We start from the raw sequence: 17184 nt of genomic DNA, 5'->3' as shown, positions 1-17184 counted from the left end.
ACCTTTACCCTGAATAATACTCACTGATTAAAAACTAAAAACACCCATGGTACTAAAGCTTGATGATGTCTGTTCCCTGAATTCTTGATGGCAAGTATAAAAGCTGTTGTGCAAAAAGAAGGTATCTTCCGTGTCCTTGGAATGGAACAATACTATGTTCTGACATGTTTCGTTCACAGTTGGTTTGGCTAGTAATTGTTACAGGCCCAATATTAATTTTTCAAGCAGCTAGCTCTAACCAGATGTTAGTTATTGAAGAGGAGCAAAGAAGAGTTATTGAGGAAGAGCAAAATTGATGGTATTTTAATCTATTTGCAGTACAGAGTTTGGGCAATGGTAGGGAAGCTTATTAATGTATTATTCCTTTGCCCTGCAGTGAGACTGAAGTCCATGGTTCTCCTGGCATGCTGATCACTAAATTCCAAATAGGATTTAATGGGTAAGCTGGAGCTGGTGTTGCTGATGGATTATTCTTGGGGATTTGAGCATGAATAAAGACATCAGTTTAGATGGATCAGGACATCTTTTGGGGAGTAATGGATTCCATGTGTTTTACCTAAATAGCAAAATTTTCCTCTTGCCATGGTCATTTGCAGCTGGCCTTTCTCTGGGGGCTTCGCTTGGATATTCCTGTGTTTCTGTTCTTGCTTTTGTTTCCCACATCATTATCTGGACTCTAGTAGTAGATTCAGCAGATGATTATATCAAAATCACGATCAGCCTGCTGCTGTGTGACTTTCAAGCCTGAGGAACAACTTCTCTTCATCTATTGTCCTTTTCTGCACTGACAGCCAGGTGCCTTCATAGTCAGTTAGGGTGAGGCCTTGGTCTCTGAAAAGCCCTGAAACTGGATTTCAGTTGCACAACCTCCAGAGCCTATTGTTTTTTGTCTCTTGGTATCCTTAATACTTTAAGCTGCCAATTAAGAAGGGAAGATTAGAGTTTAAGTTGGCTCTGCTATTCTTGTTTGTATAGCAGAATGGCACACAGCCCACCTGCCTCCAGGTTAAGTTCATGGCTCCATGGTGATGGACACTGCACCACTGGGCAGTGGCAGAGGGGAGAGGCTTTTCCCCTATTCTGCAGCTGGGGAACTCTGATGTTAAGATGCAGCTCCCCACAGCAATACAGGTGCTCAACTTCCATTCTTTTAGCTGAAATGAGTTGCCAACTTTTGCTGATTTTGGCCAATGGGACTTATGCAAATCATTAGTACAAATCATTGTGCATCTGGGTCCACATACCCTTAGTCCTCCTCTCTCAGTCTTGGGGTTTTTCAGACTAGCTGTTGTTCTAAAGCCCTATGAATTACACTTATTATGTATAGTCAAGCCTTTCTTTGACCATTTCCTGATAGAGTTCTGTGTTTAATCGGTAATTCCTTAATATGTTTCAGCCCTTCCATGACCAAGAGAGGTGGGGGCCATTTCAATTTCAAACTTAATAGTCTAATTCAGGCAAAACTGAGCTGCCAAAGCATGCTGTCAGTGTTTATTTCTGTTTTGACGTGGATCATGTCTGAAAGTAATATATACAGGGACAGTATCTTTACCACACTTATAAAGGGAACTATGCAAAGGAAAGGTTCTGCCTAACTGTGTCCAGCACTGACCCCGCATGACTGGAAGCTGAATGGAAAGTAGCTATAGTATTACGTTTATCACTTAATACCTACAGTCATGTCCAAGGTCAGTTTTTAGTCACCTTCTCCCGAGGCAAGCAATAAGGCAGAAAACTTGTTCCCTTTCCTCCTTTCTTCTCCAGAAGCCACCTCTTCTCTTTTCCTATGTCTACCAAGTGTTGCAATAAAAAAGAAATAACTTTTAAATGACTAATGTGGTCAGATTATATAATTTCCTCTCCCCTTTTCTGTAAAGGAAACAGGAAGAAGGGCATTTGACATTCCTAAGGACTTTTAAAAGCATTTTTATTATCTTCCTTTTTGTGGTGTTTGACAAGTTTTAAGACATAACAGATAATCTTTTGAATCCAGTTGGACCAGAAAAAATGGCACTTACCAATATGCTGTGCTAAAGATTTTTTCAGTAGGATAATGTGTGCTGCAAGCTGACTGGAGTAAATCAACTGAGTGAGACTTCAGAGAATATTTGAAGTGAGCTTATGAGCATTATACAGAACAGTTGCTAAGTCTTGACTTTCATTGGCATAGCAACTGTAAGGAAAGACACTTCAGCTAGCATGGCTTGTCTCATGAAAAGCCTAAAATCTGATCTGCAGTTAAGCCTCCTTAGATACAAAAATCCTTTACCAAAGCTAAGGTCAGAAAAGTCTCAATTTTGCCACAGGTTCCAGACTAGTACTATTTTGAATTAACATAAGAATAAAAGCAACCTGTCATTGGAAACGCTGCATCAAATTGGTCCACCTTCTTTGCCAAAGAGGCCCAGGAAAGCATGAGTTTCCTCAGCTTCAATTCCTATGTTATAACATTATGGAAACACTCAGCACATGGCTGAGTTGATCTACTTGGGTCAAGCACAAGGAGAAACCAAAATCAATCCACAGAGATATTTTCCTAACTGGCTCTCTCTACTGCCTTGGATAAGTTTTTACTTCTCTGGACTTTTAATTTTCCCCACATGAAAGAGGAATAGTATGTGTTTACCTGCTTTGTGCTGTGGGTGTTTAAAGCACTAATTATCATTTCTGCAGCTCTCTTTCCATGTTACTTAAGCGGTATTGCTAAATACATTTTGAAACCATAGTCATATGTGTGATTCACTATCTGGCCTGGCCAGTTTGGCAAGAAATTTATTCTCAATTATTTACAATCAAGGTTTTGCTTTGAGTCATACCATCAGGGGAATCTTGACGACTCAGATAACAAGAAGTAAATGACTGACGTATTTTCACAATAGATAAAGTAGGCAGGAATGTCAAAAAGACTAGAAGAGGCTTCTATTAGTTCACTGCTAATATCCTTTATACATTGTCAGGCCCTAGATTAACTGCAACAATTAGAAAATCTTTGAGAATAAAAAGCCCCACCTTCATTCAGAAATGCACACTGTGTAGAAAGATACTGAGGCTGAAATGCTGTATTTCTGACAGATTTAACTGCCAGACTTGGAAATGCCTGTTGAATCCTTTGTAAATTCAAGATACTTCATTTGGGAATAAAAACAGCTAAATGTGCTCAAGTTTGCCCAAAACGTGTCTGAGTTACTAATCCTCTGCTGTTAAAAAGGAGGGATAAACCTGACATGTCAGGGCAGGAATCAAGCTTATAAACCCAAACTATCTGACTAGCTGCACTTGCCTCTTCTTCTGGCTGTGTGTGGGAGTGAATCAACTACCAGCCAAGACAGGGACATTGTCACTAAGAAGATCTTGCTCACATGTAAGCTTTGCCTCCACACAACTGCCTTGAGCTACTTGGCTCTGGAAACTGAACCTAACTATCAAAGATGTAACCAGAGAGCACTGGCACTTCATCTGACTCCCATGTAGTCCTCAGGTAGTTCCAGAAAGGAAAAAAAAAAAAAATCTCAGTTGCAATGTCTAGTCTGGCCGCTTTGTGATTTTAGTTCATTCAAATGATAAAAGAGACTTCAGAAATAGGAAACAAACATAATCAGGAGAAAAGTGGTATTGCGTGCTCCTCTTAGGGTAGTGGACCAAATCCATCCTTGGTGCTAACTCCCTGCAAGTCAGAATAGCAGCTAAACTTGTCCAAGTGTGCCAATTTCCTTTTGGCTGTATCTGTCCAACCCTCTAAATTTTGTTAGTGTAATTTGACCCTTTGTTTTGCTCCAGAGAATTTCCTCAAGTCCCCACACAGAAACTGCCTGGCATTGGCATATGAGCAGTCCCAGTTGCCCAGATTATGTCACCTCACGGTCTGAGGAAGCTAGAGTGTTTGTCCCATCACAACTATAACTGGCCACCAAACATGAAAAAAAAATTCTACAGTGGGTCTGTTTGTTTTAAAACTCCCAGTATAGCTACTTGCAGTAAGGATCATGTCATGGGAGCTGAGCCCTAACCACTGCAACTGCAGAACGGGCTGAAAAGGCTGAATTTGAAAACTGCTAAAGCTGACACTTAAGACCAAGGTGTGCTCTTGCTAGTAGCTCACCTGTTAGCTGCACTCTAGATGTAAGCATGTTACTCTAGGATAGCAAACAACCACTTTGAAAGAGAAGGTCAGTATCTTGCTGCCATTAGGGCAATGGTATCTGGTATAACAAATACAGGCCGTTGTCTGTGTAAACCATCAGGTGATGTTCTCCTCATGGGTTGAGTCCTGCACTAGTCCTGACTACTGCATGAGTCCCAAGTCTCTTTCAACTGCAAAACTGGATTGCCGAGGGAAAGGAGTAGAACCTAAGTTTCCTCAATTCATTGTATTGCCTCAGAGAAGCACAGTACAGCCTCTGGACACCGATAACTAGGTAATAACCTGTCTTCATTTTTACTTTGAACTCACAGCAAACAAAGGGGCCAGTTCTGCACCGAGGAGAAGGCATTAGGACAACTGTAAATTTATGCCACCTTTCTGGACCACATTCAGACTTCATAGTTTTAAGGTTGACATACCAGCTGCTCTAAAATTCATTCTTCTTTAGAGACCTATCAAGGCATTGCATAACTCTCCCCTCTGCTCACTTTCTACATTAGCTTTTGCAAATAGGATGGCAGGCCTGTGCTGTAGATGTAAACTTAATAACCCGTGGACGTTTATACTCCCTTTATGGAAAAAAATCTACTGTTCGTATAGTACAATCTATTGAACCTTAAAGGTCTTGAAGTATCCTTTGCATTTCCTTGTGCTAGGAAAATGGAAGAAATGACTCATTGTGTTTGTGAGGCTGGACTGTGCTCATCTGTAAGTAGGACAATTAAAGTTGCTGACCATTTTCATTTAATACAACAAGCTCTATCTGGGGGTATCCATAAGAACACACAATTAGCCTGCCTTAAAAACAGACTGCTTGGATTTTTCTGTTTGGTCTTTCTCTAACAGATCACCAGGACTGGAACAAAAAGAAATGACTGAAGAAGTTTGTTTTGCTTGTTACTTACTGTACCAACGCACACTGATCTGCTGCACAAACTGCAATGAGACCCAAGGATGAGGAATTTGTCCTTGTCAGGGGTGAAAGGATCCTTCATGACATAGCTTTCTTCCAAAAGCCTGTAAGAGAATAATTTCAGGCTTTTAAGGGTAGATTTCACAGCAGGGGAGAGTCAAAAGGTGGAAACTGTCAACATCTCCTAGGGTACAAAGACTGGATTACCTTTGCAAAGCTCCCCTTGCAAGACTCACAGTCTTAATGTAGTCGTCATCAGTGCAAAGAACTGGCCATTGTACAAGCCTTCATGTCTGGCGTATGTTTCCTGCAGCACTGCATTTAGAACATGTGAGTAGGCCAGAAAGCAAGCCAATAAAGATCGTGTGTAAAACTATTTCTTATACGCATGTACAGAAGCGTTATGCTTCAGCATTATTCTTTTGCTTTTTGAATCTCAGCCGTCCAAATAAAGCTGAGATGTTAACACTGAGCTTGCATAACCTAAAGTTAAGATGCACGTTCAGCTTTGATTCAGACTCTTTAAGAATAGAGTTGATCAAAGGTGGGCCATTGCTGAGTGGAAGAGGGAAAACCAGTACCACTATGGTATTTGGAATGAGAAAAATACAGCTGCCTAAGGAAAACATCCCAAGCAGGTGGTGATCAACAGCTGTTTCCATTTTATAAGAAACAGAGCGGTCTTAGCGGGGTGAAATACTAAGTACATGCTTGACTTCCAGTTCTAGTGAGTTCCTGACCATGTTTGCCTGATGGATTCACTGACCAGGATGGCCTCAACAGAGCTACTCGTACATTTAAAGCTAAGTGCTTTGTTTTATGGGGAGTTTAATGTCTGCAGATAAAGTTATAACTGCATAGTTTCTGGTGAAACTATCCCTACTTAGCAGAGACAGAAAAGGCTTTGGTCTCCTAAAATGTAAATATGTACTAAATTTCCATACACTATTAATGTCATACTGTAATGTCAATCTGCCAAAGAATTGTGTCATGCTGAAAAGCATTCCTGTTCAAAACTCCATGTCATGTCAAACAGCTCTTAAAAAGTGTTTTTAACATATGTATTTAATTCATGCTGTGTTTACATGTTGCCCAGCTGACACAGCTGTGAGGAAGAGCTATTCCCAGAAATGCTAGGCTGACAGTCAACAGTATTCTAGTAAGAAAATAATGGTATAGGTAAATAGTAGGGTGGTCAGTGGGGTTAGGAAACAGGTTAAATACAAATCTTTGCGTGGTTATTGAAGCAGGACAGGAAAGTTGATTTTTGTCTTTCGCTATCAACACTAACAATTTTTAACATTTCTTCCCTCTGGAAAAAAAGAAGTTACTTTAAGTACCAAGCCACATATTCAGGGCCAATATGGCATGTTACTGGGTTCAAGTAGTGCATATTGTTACAAACAAAAAATACTGTTCTAATGCTCATTGCATAAATGAGATCTGTAATATGAAATGCTGTACTTACACAATAGAGCGTGTGTTGGGTGGCTTCTGTCCATAGTATATGTATGGAGCTGTTAAGCCACATAGCTGACATGTGAACTCTCCTGTAGGCTGAACTCCTTTGGAAGCATCCATCTTTAAGCTACCTATAAGAAACACAAAAAAACCTTTAGGTCCAAAGTGCAACACTGGGAACATGCCTGCAAGAAGATTAAGCTGATGTGGGACATCTGGCTATGCTAGTTAAAATGCAATGGAAAACTGACTATTCCAAACCTTAATCAGTAAATCTTTTTTCCCAAATCAAGTTGGTTTCCCATGTCCCATTTAAATTTCCAAATGCCTTAGACAGGTTCAGAAATTGCAGCCTGGGAGCCTAGCTATAAAGTTAATCTATTAATTTGGAACTTGATCATTGAAAGAATTTAGGTAACAAAGTACATGGCTGTGACGTGGAAAAACCTTTACTCAGTCAAGGCCTGTGCTCCTAAGAGCTTCCCAGAAAACAACTCCCTATCTGCTGTGCAGAATCCAAATCCAGTTCTGCAATGCCTGTCTCCTCCCACAAACTGCAAATGGAGTGTTTAAAGGGTTTGGGACCCCACTCAGAAGGCAGGTACCAGAAAGGTAAATGTTGCAATGATTTACTACCTCTTTTTCTTTGCTTCTGGTTCACCTTCGAATAGTTTTGGAAGCTTAACACTTGGTTCCCAGTTCTTATCTGGCTTCCTATGGAAATGAGGCTGATGTAATCAGCCTGTGCCTAGATAGAGTGCAGGCCCATTCAAGCCACACAGGACAGAGGAGGAACCTTTAAAAAAGTTTAGGCCCTTTAACTCGTTTAGTAGGCAGAAGAGGGAGACTCTGCTTAATCCCCATGAAGGATACCCATATACTTCTACAAATCAGAGAATCTGCACATAGGAAAGCTACTGTCACCTGTCTGAAAGACTTTAGCCAAGCATAACAAAGGTGTCGCTATCAGTTGCGAGACACAAAACATAGGAAGCCATGCTTCATCAGCTTTGGTCCTTACAAGATGACTGGTTTAAAATTTTGGCCGCTGATTTACATTTGGGAGCTTACCCTTCACTAGCACCACTTTAGCTGGGAGTCATGCCCTGAGTTTTTCAAAAGTGTGGTGTGGCAAGTATGCTTTTTAGGACTGATTTTGGTGTGTGTGCACAATCAGATCAAACACAGCTAACCATGTGCATGCCCAAAAATTGCACCATGAATGAAATGTGATCGCTTGTTTGCAAGTTGGTTATCTTTGGTCACCTGCACCATTTTCTTGAACAGACATATTCACCTTGCAGTTAGCAAGAAAACTGAAGCTTTTAGCTAAAAGCCCTCACACTTTTCACAGCAGCAGTTTTCTGCTGCAAACCTGTCAGCTTTCTTAAGTGAAGCAGGGCTGGCATCAAGCTGTTAGGAAGGTGATCAATAGGAGCTCGGATTTGGGCAATATCTCAGCAGTTAGGTTGTGTGTCCTCACGGCTGAGCAGACACACAGCCTGCCAAAGGACAGCAGGTCATCCCCACTCTTGTAGCTTTGCAGCCATTCCCTTCCCGTGCAGAGCTGATTCAGTTCACTAACGCCATGTCTCTATTTATGTTTTAGCTCAGCTTAGGTGTTTTCTTTGGGAACAAAATGCCTGACTGTCCTCACTTACCATGCTTGGTTTGCATGGCGGAGCAGTCTTAAAGCACACAGACTCGACAGTTGTAGATGAAACGGAAAGATGTACTCCAGAAGCACACCTAATACACTCCAACGTGAATGCCCAAATAATGGCCATGTAGTCTACAGGCTAGGACCAGAGGTAATCTGAAACACCCCAAAACACAGAGAGTGGGCAGCTGGTTATCCAGCATCAAACACCTTGGTCTATGGTTTCACTCTTACTGCATCACACTAGTTACTAATGTAGGAACAAATAAAAGAACTACCTTTTTTTTTTTTTCTTCCAATGTCTTTTTTCCTCTTGTTCTAGGGAACTAAATGGGCTTGCAGAGGAATTCAGCAACTGCTAACAGTTGTACAAGGTAAGAGGCGAAAAAGCACAGCCAGGAGACAGAGCAGGCTGAGATGAGGGACCTGTATTTCCCTCTTTCAATGACAGTAAGCTGCTATTTCTGCTCACCCTGTGTGGTGAAACTGAATCCTTAGAGACATATGCTGCTAAGGTGAATTAGGGGCAAGGTGAAGCGGAGTTGTGACTACTTGACATCTAGTGTTCCAGAAAAACAGGGAGCCCCAAGATCCTCAGAGGTTACAGAGGCTTCATAACAGACACCCAGTTCAGAAAGTCCTAGCCTGTTAAATCCTGAACCTTAATTTTGGGAATAATCTCCTTTACCTAATCATTCCTTCACCACAGCCTTTCTACTGCCATTCCTGGCATTTCAGTAGTACAGGAAGCTCTTCAAATGTAACACAAATGGGGCTGAATACTGGTTTAATAAATAAATCCAACTCATTAACACCTTAGGCAGCTACATTTTTTTGAAAGTGATTGAATCCTTGGATATCATGTACTTTCCCTACCTCACAGGTAGGGATGCTTCAGAGAATTTAATTAACTAAAATGCCGTCAGATTTTTCAGTTAGACATAAGGCCTATTTCTCCTGGTATATTAAAACTAGGATTCTTCAAACTATACAGAAACTCAACTAAGAAATCTGCTTCCTGAACCCTGTGTTTTAGGATTACTAGGTAAGTCCCCAAACATACTCAAATTTACCTTTTCTGTAGGTCATCAGTAGCAATACCAAGGCACCCACCTATCTGAATGATATTCAGTCCAGAGCATTGTATGCAATTTTCTGTAATCAATCTTTTTTAAAAATGGGAAATAATTGTCCCCACAGAGGTACAGCATGAAAAGTCACTCAAATCAAATAGGAGAGGATTGCCATGGTGATCTTTTCTTTAAAATAATGCAAAACACTAAGAACAAGGGGCGGGGGGGGGGGGGGGGGGGGGAAGTATTTATGGCAGTGAGGATCATAGACTTTGGAATGAACGTGTCCTGATTCCAAGTCAAAATAACAGCCCTGGGTTCAGAGCTGAAGTACGTTAGATATAGAAACACCTGCTCTCTTATAGACCATTGGCATGTAGAACAGAATCTGTTCAGTGACTACCACTGGGAAGGAATGATATCTATGTACAAACAGATTTTTTGGCTATGCCAGTTGAAAAGCATATGATCCTGTCTGTAAAGCACAGATGAATTTATAATGCTTTCCATTTTACTCCCAGCTTACAAGTCACTGGTATCAGCTGTACCAAATTTTATTTCACTGGGAACATCACTTGTCCTGAGAGCTTGTCTACACAGTGGCACTTGGGAAAGTTAAGGTGTGAAGTTAATGAATGTACAGATTGCAGAGTAAATGCTCCCATTCAGAAGTAAGGTTTGCTACATAACAAAATCGAGACATTTTTCTTCTGAAGAAATAAATTTAATGGCAAATGTAATAAGCTTTTAGTTTATCCATGCACTTCATACCTTTAGTCTAAAACACCAAGCAGACAAATCCTAAGATGCACTCTCTCACAAAGCTTCTAGTACTTCCAAAAAGCTCATATGCAATTAAAAGAACTGCATCTTTATGTCAGACAGCAAATGCACAGAAGCAATTCTGGGATAAAACCACAGTCGAGACAGACATTGGTTTATCACAAAGTAGGCTCATTGGTTTGGCCCTACACACAGTCTTAGCAAGATGCCTGATATGACAACTATGACAAGGTGTGTGCCTCCCCTCCAATCAGACATATGAAGCACAAGTGAGAACTCATTTCTCTCTTGTGTACCAACAACAGGATAAAGGATCTCTTGGGGAGATAAAAGTCTAGGGCACTAATACCTTCACAACGATGACAGGCAAGTTTCTGACCTCAAGTGACTTAGATCATCACCAGCACTACTACTGGCTTTTTCTCTTTTCCTTGAAAATTTCTGAAGCAGCATCATGTCCCAGTAACATGTCAAATATCTGGCTGGCTGGTATGTACTGAAGAAGTCTTTTAGAACAGCTTGTTTAGAACTGAATTCTGCCCAAGCATTTGCCATTTTGGCTGGAAGCCGCAAGGTACTTAAAACACAAGAACATGCATAGCTCTTCTGAAAGAACACGGTTACCCGCACACGCTTGATTACGAAGCAAACACTGAACTAGCACACTCAGCAGAAACCTGCCAAGTCAAGCCCAGAATGCTGCAGGATGTGTGTGAGGCTGGCCCACGTGTCATGGTGAAAGGTAAAGTACAGAAATCTGAATGCCATACTAAGGAAATAATTGCAGTAAAAGCAAAGCATGGGTTAGATAGTGCTACAAGAGTGTTTCTGCATGCTGTCTGTGACTGATACATAATATAGATGTGGGGAAATGGCTCTCAGTGCTGTTCTCTGGGGACTCCTAAAAACTTCAGGGCAGTTCTGCTCGGAGCATACTGCTAACAGGCCTGGAAGGCATGCCAGAAATAATAAATCACCATTAAATTGTCAGGGTCAGTGGCAAAGTAGTGGCACAGATAAGTAACCTGATTTTCCTTGCTTGAAGCCTCATTAGCACAAGTCTTTACAATGCATAGGTTAAGCCCCTCTTAATACTCCACAGGAGACTCATGTATTTCTGAGTCACCGATAAACTAAGAGAAATTATATAAGAAAAAAACTGCCTACAAACAGACATAGACTTTGATTTAAAAGTGTGTCAGATAAAATCAACATTGACACACCTTTAATCCTCTCCAATTAAACCCTTGTTTATTTTACCTGCCAAGACTTTCCTGCAGTATCCACTGTTGATGACTATGACCTATTAAAATATTCACAGCTTGATTCTCCATGGGAACAAGCGCTCTCTAATAGAAGGGTAGGAGCCACTGAGTTCATAGCCTGGTAAATGCCAAGTTATTTTGCAGTGTTTAGTGTGATACAAATTTAAATACACTTCAGCAGCACCAGGAATGCACTCACCTCCTTCAGAAAAATGATCTGTTGCCTAATTGCTCTGGGAGTAGATGAAACAGCAGAACCTTCTTACTTCCTAGTTAATCCCCAGGTGAACAACTCTCTCCCTCCAGTTCCTTCATGTTATTGCCCTAAAGGCATGTTTAAGTCACCTGTTGGCTGCCTCCTTTCTCTTCCTTTGAGGTGACTTACCTTGGGTTCAGCATAACAAATTAGCCCAGGAATGCAATTTCGTGAAGTGTGGCCATTTGGAACTTTTACCTTTATTACCTCTCTCAAAGACCACTCGATTGAATTAAACCTGACTTGTTGCAGCAGCTTCTCCCTTCAGGCCGGGGGATTGTGCTGGTGTTGCTATGCTCCCTCTGCTCTGAAGGAACTGAGATCACTGCAGCACACAGGTTACCCTCTAGGTACGGGTCACATAGCAGGTGCCAAGCCCTGCTTTTTAACAACAGCTTACGTGGATTCCCCATGGCAGCAGGATAAGCAGCCTAGGTGGTCACAGATGTGAAAGTGAGCATTTTTTCTCAACAGTTGTAGGGGATGTTTGAACAGGGTGTGTCAGAAGAAAGAGAGGAGTAATACAGAAAAGCAAATCAAAACCCTTCCTAAGGTAAAAATGGCTTTACAAACACAAGATGAATCTTGAACAGGCATCTATTGGCAAGATGCACGATGTAACAAAGCTGAGAAGCCAACACTTACAAAAATCTAGTCCAAGTACTCCTTACTTCAATATGGCAGGCAGCCAGCTCTCAATTAGACAGCATTTAATAAGGCAGAATCTCAAATTAGGTGAGAATTTAACAGCTTCACACAGGAATAGGGCAAGGCGGCATTAACCCGTATGCACCACTGCCCTCTAGTGGGCAGAGCGGACCGGTACAGCGACGGTGACTGGCGGCACCGCTGTTACCAGCGGCAGCAAATTATTTCAGCGCTTCAGCTTTTAGAAGGACTCAGTTGTAAAAGCCCAGCTAAGTGGATCACACAGCAAGAGTGAATAACAGAATAAAATAAAAGCAAGCTGCCCAAGCATGCATGGCAGAGGCTATCTCCACATCTGGTTGCAGAGATCCAGTGGATAATGGATCTCTTTGCTGTGTGACAGAACAATCCTGAGAGGAAGGGAACTACAGCGTTGTTACTTCTTCCTTTCCCTCCTCCCAAAATTAATCTGTTTGTATCTGGTTTTCTGCTCAATCCCCCTCATTCTCGTTTCTTCTCCTTCTCTTCCAACAGGCATTCGTAAGCAGAGTACAAAGCTTATCACATCATCATTCGTGATGCCATTCGAACACTCTACGTAAAATGGCCTAGAAATTAAAGGAAGGCAATGCAAGCTCGTTGCTTTTCTCACAGCACAGTTACAGGTACTTACTGGAGAGGAGGTAACATAGGAGATACAGTCACTAAAATGTACGCTGAAATGAACGCCAGTTCTAGTGCAACACTTTCCAACAGAGTCTAAAAATAGGAACACCAAGATTTTGTGGAAATACACGAGGAGAGGCTAACACAGTGTTTGGGGAAATAAGACACTGCAAATTGACATAATCTTGAAAGAAATAAATATAGCTTCAGTGATTTATCTCCTTACAGAAAGAAAAGCTGGTACTGTAAGGAAACACTCAGCCCTGACTACGCGGGGCTGCGTGTTACAGTGTCCTTGCTGTGACAGCCAGCGCCCGCTTTCCCCGTGACCGGCAAGACGTTCAGCATTAATATACCTGGGGAAAAGAATTCTTTCCAGTAAAACGTGACTGAGGCTTTCAGGTTTTTAGGACTGAGCTCAAGCTGAGGACTGCATAATGCAGTAAAAGCAAAACCTTCAACAACAACAACAAAAAAAAACAAAATACAAAACTACTGCGGGGGTGGGTATGGGCTAAAGAACATCAGCTTCACAAAAGCCTGAGAATAAAGGCAGATCTGTACCTGCTATATATATAACTTTCTCATGCCCATAGCCCCACACACCTTCTCACAGGCATGCCCATTTCCTCTGAAAGACATGTTCCTCAAGTTTTGTACTACCAGCTATTGTGAAGAGCAAGGACAAGAAAACTCCAGAAAAGCATTTCCAGCATGTCTGACAAAGCAAAGTAGTCCACTGTCACTCAACCCTTAGAAAGTTTTCTTTTCCAGGGCACTCTCTGGGGCTTCTGTCACAAGAATTTACAAATTGGTGCCCTGTTTCACACCTGCACACTGAGGTAATTTCAGTTTTACCCCTTTGATTACACTTTACAGTGGAAATTGGTCCTTCAGTCAGGGGCTACCAGCTTCAAGACTTCATGACTTACACATATGATAAATTGCTGTTTTCTAGCCATGTAGCAGTATGAAATAATGTGAATTCAGCTGGGTACAAACACTGTGCATTTTACCATGTTTTCAGGTTAGCCTGTTCGCTCCCCTCAGAAAGACTTTGCTTCCCAACCAGTACTTGGATTACTTTGCCTAAAAAACATGCAGCTACTAAGATTGCATTTACTTCTTTCAACACCTGATACTCTCATCAAATAGGTATCAAGGCACACACACAAGAACCACTTCCATAATTTTCTACAGGACACAGAGAAAAGAAACTTGGGACCGTCAGAGACGTACTTCACCATAGACACCCAGGCCACTTCTTTTCTGCATGCTCTGTAGTCTGCACAGCCTGTTCTCCAGAGCACATGTGCACATGCTCTTTCCTTCCAGAAGTTCTTTTGGACAAATCTACTGCTCCATTTATCACAGGCAAAACAGGAGGAAGGTGAGTTTTTTACATGTGATTTTTCACGTTTAATCATAGATGGAGATGTGTGGATCCTAGAATTCACTACAACCAGAGCAGACTGCTCCTACTGGGTCATAAGCTAGGAGGGCAGACATGCAAAATCTTTGCAGTTCTGTCTGTTTGCCAAAGAAGCTCAAAATTCAGTGAGAATTACCAGCATCCTCCATGTGACACAGATAATTAACTTTCCTTTGGTTTCAGATCTCCATCTGTTCAGCAAGCATAGATGGATCTGACTTACAATTTCACTGAGGTCTGACAGGAAAACGTGGACTGCAGAGTAGAGCTAATTAAGCAGCAGAGTTGATGAGGCCTTGACAGAAATTTTATATGCCATATGTTTAGGTTAAGAGTTACTAGCTATAGTTATAGGTAGATAGATAAGGCTTAGAACACTGTGATGTTTGTTACAGATTTAAATGCATTTTTCCTTTTTGTACATATGCATACCTCTAGGTGCAGTTAATTAGTAATAACTTTACTCAGTGTTAGAGAAGTTATAACAAAGTAATTGAATAGGTGAGGAAGAAGGCTTAGTAGAAAATTTTCACGGTATGTAGTTAGAAGGAGACTTTAGAGGCAGCTGTATGGTTCATAGGTTAGCTGGCGAATTAAAAAAAAACAGAAAAGAAGATCAAAAACGCTTTCACCAGGCATTGAGAAAAGGAACAAAACAAAACTCTCACTTGCTTTATCCTGGCATAGAGCAAAAAAAGAACCCCAAACTGTTGCAACCACATAGATAACTAATTTCTTTTTTAATCCAAATCTCAGGTTTGTGCTTATCTATTGGGCATTTTGGGGCACTCTGCAGCTTCCCTGGTTTATTGATTTTTGTGCCACTAAAAGCACTGCTTTAGCAAACAGGCCAGTGCAAAGGTAACGTACAGGCTAGAAAGTTTAGCATGTCATCAAGCCAGGGGAGCAGATCTCCATTCCAAGTCAGGTTAACAGCGGAATCCAAATTTTTTCCTATCTTTATCATCAAATAAAACCCTCCTTTGGTCAGAACACTTCCAGGCAACGCCAGGTTGCTATGTCTGTGCAGAGTAAAACTTTCAGGGGACTCTCCACTGTTCTTCATGTAACCTTGCTGTATTTGTAGAGATCACAGATGTACATCTTGGCTCTATTTGAGGCTAAGACACAGTAAGGCAAGATTTAAAGTAATGCTCTTGTAACAGCTACTTTACCTGGCAAATGTCTTCCGTTCTGTGGGAAATTAAGACATGAGGAAAACATTTTTGACATGGGTTCCAGAAGCATAAAGGTCTTAAACTTTGTTTATATAAAACATACCATTTCAATTGTAAGGATATAGTTAAAACAGTGGAGCATTTTCACGTTATAATTAGTTATGCTGACAAAAGGAGATTCATATCAATACAACTTGTAAACTATACCAGTTAAAGGAAATTAATTAGCATATGATATCTTTGCACTGGCATACTTCTAGTGGTCCCTCCAAGGTGGTATATACCATTAACATTACAGCAGGGAAAAAACCCTAACTGAAAAAAAAAAGTAATCAATGCACAAACCCATGAGTACGGGTATAACTAACTACTAGTAGTACATAAATCCAGATTCTTTACTCATAGATACGTAGAGATGGAAGACAGCTCAGGAGATTATTTAGTCCATCTTGCCCAAGGCACAACTGGCTTTATGTTGATGGCATTTTGCAGTGTTTACAGAGACTTCTGCTAGCCCTAGTGCCTTAGAGACAAGTAACAGGTCAGTGAGCAAGTCTGGATTAAGTGTGAAGGAAAACCAGATGATTAACCTCTCTCCTTAAGCAGAGAGACCATTTCTAGCATCACTGACACATGGAGATATTTATTTGAGTTCTCAGAGCAGATTCAGAGAGAAACTCTGGTACTCCATCTCTCATACCTCTTGCAAACTCCTTACCTCCCCCTCACTTTTCAACAGCAGTACCTGATTTTTTCCATGGCTCTATGGTCCTCCAAGCCCAAAGCTGCGTGGTCCCACCACCACCTCGTTCAAGTGCAACCTCAAATGCCTACAGACAACAGGAAACAAGGCTTTCCCAAAAGTACCCTGGACTCCCTAAAGCTCCTTCTTTGCGTATGTCCAGCAGCAGTGCCCGCAAACAGCAATACACTTCCCTAGAATCCTCTCCCCAGCCCCCTTCGAGGCTGCGTCCCGTAGCTCCAACCTCAGCTCACAAAATTCCTCAGAAAATTCAGTATGCAGCCACCACGTTCTATCTAAAAAAAGAATACACCAAAACCCATGTGTGGAAAAAAGAATTATCGCCAAGCTTTGGCGCTAGATCCGGACTGACAGTGCCTCCCGCCGGGCGGCTCGCAGCGCTCCCGCTCCCGGCCCGCTCCCCTCACAGGCTCCTGGAAAGGCCGCGCACCCTCCACCCGGTTTAACTCACGCTCCAGCCGGCAGGACTCCGGAGCTGGGACGGGCAGATACGGCAGGGTTTCAGCCCTCCCCACGCCAGGGGAAGCAGGGCTCGGAGCTCAGCTCGCCCACCGCTGCAGCAAGGGGCTCCGGCGGCAGCCTGAGCCTGGCTCCAGCCCCACCGAGCGCTGCCGCCACCCGTCTTCCAGGGGAGGATCCCGGCTCGCAAGGAGGAAACATAACCCTCTCTCAGATCCCAGACGCGCGGCCTGCTGAGAAGAGATTAACCGTTGATCCCTTGTATTTTTAACACTACCGTCACTGGCACCCGTTCCCACGGAGCTTGGGGCTCCCGCGCAGTCTGCACGCTGGGCCCAGGCCCTCGGCCCCTTCCTCGGGGCGACGGGAGGCCGCAGCCCGGGTCAGCTACAGCCACGGAACCACTGACTCGTACCCAGCAGAACCGCGCGGCACCCGCCGGGGCCGACGCCGCCATCCACGAGTGCCGAGAGGCGGGCGGCCGCC

At 42.3% G+C, this 17184-nt stretch overlaps 1 protein-coding gene across 4 annotated transcripts in view; it reads right to left on the bottom strand.

Moving 5' to 3' along the window:
- The window catches only part of CDPF1 (cysteine rich DPF motif domain containing 1), a 22474-nt gene extending 5290 nt beyond the window's left edge, over nucleotides 1–17184 (bottom strand). Inside the window, exons 1-5 of one of the 4 annotated variants that reach the window (XM_055712570.1) lie at nucleotides 17114–17184; nucleotides 16691–16928; nucleotides 16222–16306; nucleotides 6523–6646; nucleotides 5047–5158 (exon numbers count right to left, since the gene is read on the bottom strand). In XM_055712570.1, the coding sequence (XP_055568545.1) occupies nucleotides 5047–5158; nucleotides 6523–6635 (225 nt within the window). In that variant the 5' untranslated portion in view covers nucleotides 6636–6646; nucleotides 16222–16306; nucleotides 16691–16928; nucleotides 17114–17184. Of the gene's footprint in view, nucleotides 1–5046; nucleotides 5159–6522; nucleotides 6647–8176; nucleotides 9327–16221; nucleotides 16307–16690; nucleotides 16932–16981 lie in introns of those variants that run through there. The other 3 variants (XM_055712569.1, XM_055712568.1, XM_027805568.2) reach the window with 3 other exon arrangements.

The sequence above is a fragment of the Falco cherrug genome, chromosome 5, assembly GCF_023634085.1.
Source record: "Falco cherrug isolate bFalChe1 chromosome 5, bFalChe1.pri, whole genome shotgun sequence".
Taxonomy (NCBI): domain Eukaryota; kingdom Metazoa; phylum Chordata; class Aves; order Falconiformes; family Falconidae; genus Falco; species Falco cherrug.
The sequence above is the reverse complement of the archived record's forward strand: the minus strand, read 5'-3'. Positions and strand labels throughout refer to the sequence as shown.